Here is an 11,296-nt window from a genome sequence, read left to right on the forward strand (position 1 = left end):
TTTTTTTTTTTGAGCTTTAGTGAGATGGTTTGGCAAGCTTTCAAACAAGCTGTCAAAACAGTACATTGAGGATTAAGCAGAAAGCCCCCCAGCACAGGTCACTTTACATCTGAATGAAGTTGTTTTCAGCAGTGCTGGGTGGGTGTTCAGTCTCAGGTAGATCAGGTCTTTATTTTCCTGTGCTGCTCCCTGTCTCTGAACCTGTGGTCCTTTACCCTGTTCAGAAATAATAGAAGTTGTCTCTGCCTGGAACAACATATTTCAGTGTCTTTTACTGGCTAAAACCTCTCTCTATGCATTGGGCCTTATTATAATAAAAGGTATTTCCTTTCTTTGCCAGGACCTTATATTCAATTTCCAATGATCTTCAATGAACTTAGCATGAAAGGGTTTATTGTGACCAGCTGGTATAACCGCCGGGAGGAGGGTGTGAAGGCACTGCTCAAATGGGTCGTGGAGGTAAGAAGGGAAGGGATAATTTTCTGTAATGAGTGCTCTCATCATAGTTTCTGTCTTTGCTAGGGGAGTTGCCCCTTGTCTTAGCTGGTGAAGAGATGGCATGATCTTTGAGCCTTCTGGGAAACACATAAGCCATTCATAGTATGCTTGATGCCTTCTGCTTTGTTGAGACTTGTGGTAATAGCTTGTGCTCTTAACTTAAAATTTCAGAATCATTCTAAACAATTATCTGACGATGAAGAGGTTCTTATTACTTTTTCTAAATATAAGCTGAATTTAAATGATCTACCTGCTCTTTGAGGACTGAGTAGCACTCTGTGTGTTCTGATGAGTTTTTCTCTGCAGTGATTTTTGTTCCCTATTTGACTCAAAGGGGTGAATCTCCCTAAAAGCAGAGAAATGGAATTGCTGCATACAAACTCAGTTTTGCAAAGATACGCTGGTGTGTACCAGTGTTTCAGATGGAACATATGTGCAACTTAATGAAAGCTAGGCAGCTGACAAATGAAGACTCAGAATATTCCCTTCTTCTTGACAGGGAAAACTGAAGTACCATGAACAAGTTACTGAAAGATTCGAGAACATGCCAGCAGCTTTCATTGGAATGCTAAAGGGAGAAAATATTGGAAAAGCTATTGTAAAAGTCTGAAGGTCTCTTCTTCCTGGGATACAAGCACAGGAGAATGTGATTCTGTTCATATAATTTGTAAACTCAATGTTAAAAAGGTGTTTTTCTATGTTTTTGCTGAATGTTTGGGGATAATTTCTCTTACTGTTGGCCTAATAACTGTAGGTATGTGCCTGTGGCTTTGAAAAACGTGAGATTGCTTTAACCAGCTACGCAAAAAAGCTTTAAAACTTTTGAACCTCACCAGAACTGTAACTGGTTTAACTGTACTTTGAAAAGAACCTTAGTTGACTTATGAAAAAGCAAGAGGCAATTCTGAAAGCTTTCCTAGCAGATGGCACACCCAATGACTAATGTTTATCTATTGATTTTTGTCCAGAACTGTGCAAGAGCGAATTTAATTTTGTAACCAGTGTTAGTGAGCAAAGATCAAGCTAACAGTGTATGGGGATTCCAAGTTTCCTCACATGGCTGTATTTTTTTCTTTGTTTTTTTAATTTAATCGAGGAATGTAGGTATCAGTTATGCTAAGACAATGGAAAGAAAATAAATCTGTTAATGGGTACTTCACTTGTATTGCATTTCTGTTTGTGGAATAACCTTTTCTTCACTTTCTTGCAATAACACATGATCTTGGAAATATTTTAGCCACCTACTAAAATATGAGTTGTATTATTAGGTCTCACATTTCCTTAAGTAATGTAGGAATCAGTGTCTGGTCTTGTCATGATTTCCAGCCCAGCCTTCTTGGAAGATGGTGTCACTAAGCTGGCCCTGGCTACATTATACTGCTGTCAAGGTCCCACCTGGTGCTGAGTGAAGGAGGTGCACAGCTTGCCAATAATCTCAATCTTAGACATATTGAAAAAGTTGAATGAGAACCTGTTACTAGCTACAGGTTACAGAAAAATATTGAAGTTGATGGTGATCCATTGGTGGGTAAAGAATAAACGCTGCTATAGAGGAATTCTGAGTTGATTTTTGAGTTCTTATTATTGATATCTGAAGAGGGATTAAAAGAGGCCTTAAGGTTTTTGCAGGGGCAGGACTGGTGACCTATCAGTCAACAGGAAAAGAACATTTGAGATTTAGATCAAGTGAACTGAGCAAAACACATCTTGAAACTAATCGGCTAGATGTGAGAAAGTTGTTTTGGAGCAACTACTGTAGGAGAGGTGTTGGCTGTGTTATACGACTCTGAGGAGAAAGGCTCACCAGCTTGTGTTAGCTGTAGTTTTCAGTTGGCCTTTGAGGAAAATCTGTGAATTAATAACTGCTGTACAGTGTGGTAAAAGGTAAACAAGGCATGGGGTTTTGTCAGTAGATTTTGTGTCCACTAGCTAGAGATTTGCTGTTGGTTGACATTTCCCTACTGAGAGTATTTTCAAGTTCTAAAATACTGCATTGTTTTAAGATCACTGACTTAGTGGTTTTTTTTGGGGGGGGAGGGACTTGGTTGGTTGTTTTTTTTTGTTAGAATTACTGGCTTCAGCCTGCTTTGTCATCAAACACTGAGTTGTGTCCTCTTGCTATCTGTATTTAGATTTTTATGCTTCATGAGCTGCAGCAGATTTTGCAAGGTAGTTCTACCCACCAAAAAACAAAAACAAAAACAAAACAAAACAAAACAAAAAAAACCCACACACACAAACCTGACCCTGTTCCACTTCTGAACTTCTTTAAAGATCATGGCTATTCCTAAAAATGCAAGCTTCCAGTAATATACTAGAAACCATGCTGGCACCAAATGAAGCACTTAGAGAAGTCTGGTCTGAACTGATGTTGCTTTTGTGACGTCATTAGCTACATCATAGCCAGATGTCACCCGTGCATCCATACTCCAGCCCACAGCAGCTATTTCTCTGCCAGATGTATTTTGATAGGCTAAAGCTACATTTAGAAGACTGTTTTCTACACCGGATTCAGTGTAATTGTATAAAAGGTTCCCTTTTGCTTTTGGGACCCCTGTTCTTTCTAAGTATGGGTGCTCCAATCTCTTGTGAAATCACAGGAGCTTGCAGGCACCTCTGGAGATGCTGTACGAGAGCCCTCAAGACAGAGCTCCTGGTGTGGGATGGGAAGGACATAGCCAGTCAGGTCATGAGCATCTCCAAAGACTGAGACTCCACAGCCTCTTGGAGAAACCTGCCCAAGTGCTTGAACACCCTCAGAGCAAAAAGTGTTGGTTCTTGTTATTTCTGGTTGTTTTTATTATTATTATTATAAATTTAAGTGGAGATTCCCATACCTCAGTTTGTGCCCATTGCTTCTTGTATACCCACTGAATGGTTGGATGTTAGAAAGAACTTAGAGGGCAGTGAGGCCCTGGCATAGCTGCCCAGAGAAGCTGTGTGTACCCCTTTCCTGCAGGCGCTCAAGGCCAGGATGAGTGGTATCCTAGGCAGCCTGATTTGATGGGTGGCAGCCAGCCCACAGCAGGGGATTGGAGCAAGATGGTCTCCTCCAACCTAAACCATTCTATCCTATGATAATTCTTACATCTGCAGCCGATCATCACGTTGCCACTGAGAATCATAACCAAGAAAACTCTCCAAGCCAAACGGTAGTTTAGAAAGCTGGCATTGGTTTACTGCAGTGATGAGTGTGTGGAGATCTCTCCACAAATCACAGAGCTAAATCGCGATATGCACTTAGCATTGGAATATTCATACAGTTTTCCAAAGTTCCTGCCTATTTCCAGGTCTGTCATACATATTAAATCTAACATTCTACTCTTACTGATCAATTAAGGGGATTTGGCAGAGCCACTTTTGGTCTCTCAGTTTGCCCATGTATGGTGCTGATGCTGAGGTACACTGATTGCTCTTTGGCTCCTCCCCATAACATTTACAAAAACATTTTCTGTGCTTCTCACATATTCATTGCATAGCTGCAACAAGAGAAAAGAAAGCAGCATCCTTAAGATTCAGGATTTTTTTTTTTTAATGTCCTCAGGATTTTTAAACTTCCTTGACAGGAAAAAAACTTCTTTGCTTCGTGCCTGGCTTCCCTATCTACCTAGGGACTGTTCACATGTTTGTCACACCACCCCAGCTCTCAGGGACAGGCAAATCACGCATGCTAGGATTTCTAGGCTGCCTCTTATCCTCCTCCAGCCCATTACCCGGAGGTACTGGCTGTCACGCTACCGCGCAAGAGAAAAGCATAAGGCGTTCGTTCCCAGGGCTGTTCTGTGTTTCAACGTATGTACAACCAGAACGGGTCACTGTCACCTCGTGGAGGTGGGCATGTCTCAGAGCTGCTTTCTCAGCCAACAGCAAGGGGAGCTCGTCTTCGCACAGCAGCGAGCCCTGAGCACGGCATTGATTGGCTGCCAGCCGTGTGCAAAGACAGACAGCAGCTGCCCCAAATGCAGATCCCTACAGGACCCCAACAGACTCCTCCTCTTTCCTGCTACAGCTTTCTGCTTTGTCTACGTGCCAAGGAAAACCTACAGGAAAGCATTTCAGCAACAAGAGCATTTGGCACAGTCACTTGTCACTTGAGATGAGGAGCAGGATCCCTGCTACAGCCAGGCCTGCAATGCTTGTTGTCAACCTCTTCCACAAAGACCTCAGATAGACCAGCTGGGGACTCACAGGCAGTCCTTAAGCCACTTCCTCACGTGACTGAAAGTTGCATGCGATAGACCCGCGCACAGTGGAGCTGCTGTGCCCCAGTTCTCAAGCTGTAGAGGTGAAAGCAGACAAATTCCTCCACATTAACTGGTGCTCAGAAGCTCAGTGCAGTTACTCCCACCACTACTGCTCAGGGGCTGTGCTAGCTGGGTAAAAAGGCAACAGAACTAATGGACAGCACAACTGGGAAGGTACTCAGCATGAGGCTGGTGCCAGGCAAGGTTTTGAATACTGTGTATTTTGAAAAGACAGAAATTTTCACTTGCCCTTTATGAAGACAGTTGATTTTGAGGAAAGAACACTAATTAAAGCTAGAGTAATTTTGAAAGCTCTTCTTGAAATCATCTGTGAGGGTCTGACATTGAAATCCAAGTCTAACATAATCCAGGTCTGGGAAGGAATGAAAAGAGGAAGGTCAATCAGAGCTGAAATTGGGCTGCGTATTGCAGAAAAAGATGTGAAGGAACACACTGGTTACTAAGACAATCCTTCCCTAAGTGCACTACAGCAGTCTGACACCATGACTGTGGTTACAGAGTTTTGCTACTTCCCTCCCACATAACCCTGCACTGTTCCCTTGCTCACTTGACTGAACCTTTGTGGCTTGCCCTTCCCTTTCATGATGGGAAGTCCTCTCTCATTAAACCTACTTACTCAGCCACACACTCCAATTTCTGTGCTGGAGGACTACTTCTCTTTCTGCTGACCTGCCCATCCACTCTGATGGGAAAGCTTCACAAACAGGTTTGCAGAGAACTTCGTGTTCTACTGGTTTGACAGCAAGACAGACATCTCAGCCTATTTTATAGCCAAATGACTGCTGGCAGTCATCACCTGAGGAAAGGATAACTTCCTAACTCCTAGAGGGAACCTCTAAATGTTGTTTCAGTGTGCACCAAATTTCTTCCACATGTGATGGAAATGAAACCAGCTCTTGTTATCCCCTCAAAGGCATCTTCCCAGATCACTGGATCAAAGCAGTTGTGTTCTTGCAAACAGTAGGTCACATCCTGCTTCTCACGGAAGTGACTTAAATGTGTCCAATGAAAGAGCAACTCTGCAGCATTACGTTCCAGCATATGGAAATACTGCTGTCTCACTCTTTCAAGTGAAAAGCTGCTCAGCCATTTAGCAAGTTAATCACACCTCCTGAGCTCTCCAGAGTATTACCTAATAATTCCATGTCAGGGCCCGTGCCCCAGGATTTAGTAAGGTTACTTGTAGCCACTGTATTCAGGTGGCATGGTTGAACCTGGCAGGAAGCTCAGTATCACGCAGCTCTGTGCTCACTCCTCTGTCAACAGCAGGAACAGGAAGAAAGTTAAAACTCACAGGTTGAGATAAACACAGATTAATAGGACAGAACAGGAAGGGAAAATAATAGACACACAAAGTATGTAGAACAAGTGACACACAATGCAATTGCTCCACCACCACCACCACGATGCCCAGCCAGACCTGAAGTAGCAGCCCTCTGTGCTAAGCATGTGGTGTCCTGCCTTAGGACATCCCTTTGTCCAGTCCAGCTCAGCTATGCTGGTTCAGTTCCCTCCCAGCTCCTCAGTGGCGGGGAGATGCCAGACAGAACTGGAGTACATCTCTCCCACAGGGTCACTGCTGCCATAGAAGCTGAGACTCCTTACCCCTCAGCAAGGCATTGCCATTAGGCTTTGCTTTCCAGTGTTTGTAATGAGAAGAACCAACTTCAAACCAAGCATTTAGAAGGGAATATACTTGACATTTCCTTTAAAAGGAAAGGGTACTTGACAAAGTTCTTTGCTGCATATTTCTTAGAGGTGGCTTTAAGAACAGCTGCTTTAAAGCAAGGCTAAGCAAGTTTTTGTCCTTGCATACCGATTCTCAGAAACGGAAGATACTGCAGCAGAGGAAGCAGAAGGCTTGCTGCAAGAACTGCTTTGCACCCATTTGAGCACAAGATACTGCTGCCTTTCTGATTCCTCTCCTCATTTCTATCTGAATTTGCAGTTTTTCCTCCATTCTAGCATGTAACTAACTAACTGGTCTTGCCTAACCTCAGCAGAGATGAGGTACTGTAGATCTCAGTTGCTTCTTTATTCCTTAAGGATGAAGTTCTTGCTGAATTTTGCCTAATTTCCATTCAGGGATTTTTAACACGGCCATCTTTCCTCTCTCACTTCCAGCTATTGCCCAGAGGAAATAAACAGGCCACCTGAGAATTGCTCTTAAAAGCAATGCTCGTTAGCAGATATGGTGATCTTAATGGCACGTTCTTCCCCAGTACCATATTATTTCCTCCTCACAAGTTTATCTATGGAACCACTTTGTATAGTGGTTTCCCACTTACCTGTGAATCATCTTTTAACACATGGCACTGCTGTTAGTCAGAGCAGTACAGAAAACATCTTGCATGCCCTCATTATATAAGCAGAGCTTAAATCCAAAATTCCTGATGGCTTCTCAGCTGGGAAATGTGGATGCTTCTTCAAATTGGAAAAATCTGTTTTTAAATAGGGGTTAAATACACAGCGATCTGCTGAAGGTCTCCTAGCCTTCCTTATGAGCCAGGAAAGGAACACATGCTTGTGATATGAATGTTGTGATATGAATGTAAAACTGAGTCACACATGAGCTGCTTACCAGAAAGCCTCACTCCACTTTGCCCATAGATACAGCAGGAAGTCTGTCTCACTTTTCCCATCAATGATGGAAAATGAGCAACAAAGCTCATTGGAACTCTAGCTCCAAACCATTAGGTCTTAGCTGCTGCTACAGCCCTGCTTCATTATTTACTGAACATTTACCAAGAGACAATACCTAGGCCAGCAAGAAAACCATTCTGAGCTGGTGGAGAAGGAACAGCAGTTAAATAGCATGAGGAAACTGGCAGATACATGTTTATCTAGATAACCTGACACAGGGCTGGAAGACTTCAGAGTCCAGTTCAGTAAACAAAATGTATCCAGTGTGGTCCAATAATGTAATCGTGAAGTTACACAAAGATAAAAACACAAGCAAATTAATCTCAGGCTCAAGACACTGTTTTGCCTCTTTAGATTACTGCCTGTGGAACAAAGCAGCCCAAGAGTATGTGTATGTAGTCTAGAGACTACATATTGCTACTAACAGAACCAGACTGTACTGAAAGGGAAGAAGGCAGCATTTCTGATTCTTCCCTTTCTATAATTTTGTGGCAAAATTCACATCATGTTCAGATGTTTTACTACACTAGTAGTCTTAATTTCTAAGTCTAATACAACACTTGGATTTTGAGAACCCTCCTGAGAACATCTCTACCAGCAACCCTCGGTTTTCTACAGCTCCAAGCTCACCCTCCTGCAGGTCAATTGCAAGCCATAGTGCTGCTCTTCAGATAATACAGGCTGATGGCTGGCTGCCAGCCAAGTAAGGTGCCAGACTTCTACAGCATTTATTATTGCTGTCCTTTCCAACACTTAACTTTCCATTCTCAGCAACAACCTGGTATTAGTTTTTTGCATTTGACAAGAGCCCTTGCATCCAGACAGCATTCCTTTAACACAGCAAAATAGATCATGTCAGAGACATTAGCAACTTGCTTGCATTTTCATTCAAACCACCAGGCAATAGGCAAATGTGAAGAATTTACACTTTATTGTACTCATTTACATTGATCAGAGGATAGTTTCCACCAGACTAGATAGGTTAAGTAGTTGGATTTTTTTGAAGTAGAAAAGTTATGGGCTATGAGTTAGCCGATCCCCAGACATGCTCCGACGCCTCCGTGGCTGGAGATTAGACAAGACTTTTAATGGTCTCTTCCAGCTTCTCTTTATTGGCCCCAGAAAATTCCTGCACCTGCAAAAAGAACAGTTTTCAGAAGAGCTGTACTCAATGCTACATAACATCTAGTTGCATAACATGCAGAAATATGGGTTTAATTCCACAACCACTAAGATCTCTTCAGCCTCAAAATGAGAAATATTTTGTAGAGATTAAGTTATTTGTTCCTTATTCAAAAGAAAAATCAGTGCCGGCATCTTAAGAATCCCTTTCAGACCACCATGCTTGGAGCTCTACACACACAAAGAAGGGAAAAATAAACTGATCCTGAATCAGTGGTGTGTAAGACACAAAACTACAGTTTAAAGGGATTATGGAGGTCACCTTCTAGCAGTGGTAACTGAAAGCCACATTGGGTTGCTCTGGACCCTTTCCTATCAAGGGCACCTCTGAGAGGTCTGCTTGGAGCAACCTGCTACAGAGACTGCTCTTGTATCATCTATCCATCACAGCAGACAATGCAAAGGGGTTTGTTCAGTCCTGCGACATACATGGGCTCCCTCCATAGGTTTTACAGCCTGTGTGAAAACACTCAAGCAGTGGTTTCAGATGTGAGTGTATTCAGATTAGAGACTGATGTCAGGGGGGAATTCTACACAGTCATGTCTCTGCTTGAACACGAACTGCCATGCAGAGAATGAGTGCTAGCTGAGATCAGTAAAAGCAGAACATTAAGACAGTCTTGCATACTTAACCTCACTAATTTCTCATGAAGATCCACCCATAACACTGGTCTGCAAGACTTAGTTCACTAGGTCTAATTAATAGAGCTTGCTTCATCAGTTAACAGTTGGTCTATGTTACATTTGCTGTAGCACTAAGATTAATTTGATTGCTCTCAGAGGTGTCCCAATGCCAGCTGTGTCCCAGATACATTATTAAGAGAAAGCAGGCTATGTGGCCTAGCCTGCCTCTTCCAGGAAAATAAGCTCCATAAAAAAAAAGCCTACCTTCTTTCCATTCTTGTAGAACTGGAATGTTGGCATGCACTTCACATCACAGTGTGTAGCAACATCCTGGAAGAGAAGAAAAACAGTCTTCAGCTGTGCATGTCTGAAAGACATCATAATTTAAAACCCACTGATTTCATCTTGATTAGGAAGTTGGACAAAGTCATTACTGCAGAAAATGAAGCAAAAGAATCTCTTCTAGTCCAGCCCTGCAAAGACAGCTCAATATTAACATCTTCCTAAAACAAACCTAAGAGATCTTCCCTTCAGCATCTAATTCATACAATAATAAGAGCAGATGTTTACTGCATCCACAGTGTATTTGAAGAGCGCTCAAAAGCACTTCAGTACTGCAATTTCAACCTGAAATTGTTCAAGTACTCATTTCCATGCAAGAGGAAACAATACCAAGGGCAGTGGTGAGATCAGACCGTCCTGTACTTGTGAGCTATTAGTTTTAGGGAATATTGCATCAAAACAGATTAAGACCTTTGAGACTCCCTCTCAACGCACAGAGCACCACTGTTCCCAAGTTGTCTCATGCATGCCATAGGGATTAGATAACTAAAGCAGTTCATTCTTTTGATATTCTCTAGAAGTTCATTCTTCCCTGCATAGGCACCTAGCAACCACCTCATTTTGTTTCAATGAATCCAAGGACGCTCACTGCCACTTCTGTGGTTCTCCCAAAGGCTACTGTCTCTCAGCGCTACTCTTGGACCTTACCTGGGCATCATCCACATCAATTTCAATGAACACCACATCACCAAACTTGTCACACAAACTCTGGAACGAAAAATGAAATTATGTAGTTACTGCTCCAGGAAAGCCAGTTCTTAAAAAGGTACATTTGTAGAAACTGGTGCTGTGAGACATGACATGTTACCTTAAAGCAGCTACTTTGCTGACCAGAAATTAATTTTCAGCTCCATCCCCTGGAATAGTCTGCTGAAGCACCTAAGCAGAAGGGAAAGGACTTTCCTTCCCTGATGGCTTCCCCCTCACCACAGAAAGATACTACAGTTTATCTGAATGCAGTTTTAATAATCAGAACCAGAACACACTGTTTCAACTCCACTGTTGCCAGTTCTTGAGGGAATGCATCAGCTAGGTCCCTACAGACTGATGCATCAGAGCACCAGGACAGCCAAAACGCAACAGTCAGTTCCCTGTGTTTCCAAGTATTTTATTCAGTAGTCAGCAATCATATACTTCTAAAATTTCTCCCTCAAGAAAATACTGTCCACCCCACAGACAAAGGAGGTTTCCACCATATTACTGGCAAGTTGCACAGAAGTATATGTGTATACCTACAGTTACTGTGAAAAACAAAGGCTACTTACATGGAAAAATGGCTTGATCATTTTGCATGGTCCACACCATGTGGCAGAGAAATCAACCACTACAAGCTTCTCACCAGCAGACTTCAGTTCTGCCTCAAATTCGGACTATAAAGAAAAAAGAATTGAAAATATTAAGGATTTCCCCCCCATTCTTTGCAAAAGGTTTAGACTAACCCCCAAGTTAGCTTTCCCTTAGCCTTCACACAGTACCTTCACTTAAGTTATTTGGATAGTGATGCATGCACTCCTGTGAATTGCTTCCATCAGTGCTAGCATCCACCACTGCCTTCTGATGCCTCAATTAGGAAATACCACAGTGCTCAGTCACTGAACTGTGGAGGTTTAGCTGGAAATTAGCATGAGCTGAGATCGTAAGCTAGACTGAGTAGTGTTACACTTTTAACATGATTCCAACAGTCCTTAACATTCAATTCTCATGTGCAATTTGATGGAAAGACACCCACTTTCCTCTAGGAC

The 11,296-nt window shown here is 42.5% G+C and overlaps 2 protein-coding genes across 2 annotated transcripts in view; one reads left to right on the plus strand and one right to left on the minus strand.

Annotated features, from left to right (window-relative positions):
* Positions 1 to 1,657, plus strand: part of PTGR1 (prostaglandin reductase 1) — a 9,205-nt gene extending 7,548 nt beyond the window's left edge. The window contains exons 10-11 of the mRNA XM_010726140.3: positions 341 to 459; positions 998 to 1,657. Of these exons, the coding sequence (XP_010724442.1) occupies positions 341 to 459; positions 998 to 1,108 (230 nt within the window). The 3' untranslated portion in view covers positions 1,109 to 1,657. The remainder of the gene's footprint in view (positions 1 to 340; positions 460 to 997) is intronic.
* A 6,661-nt stretch (positions 1,658 to 8,318) lies between these two features.
* Positions 8,319 to 10,984, minus strand: TXN (thioredoxin). Its single transcript, XM_003213692.2, is given in 4 exon segments — positions 8,319 to 8,541; positions 9,477 to 9,542; positions 10,203 to 10,262; positions 10,820 to 10,984. Coding segments are annotated over 4 exon segments (339 nt in total). The 5' UTR covers positions 10,970 to 10,984; the 3' UTR covers positions 8,319 to 8,478.
* Positions 10,985 to 11,296: the final 312 nt, after the last annotated feature.

Source organism: Meleagris gallopavo, chromosome Z, assembly GCF_000146605.3.
Source record: "Meleagris gallopavo isolate NT-WF06-2002-E0010 breed Aviagen turkey brand Nicholas breeding stock chromosome Z, Turkey_5.1, whole genome shotgun sequence".
NCBI lineage: Eukaryota > Metazoa > Chordata > Aves > Galliformes > Phasianidae > Meleagris > Meleagris gallopavo.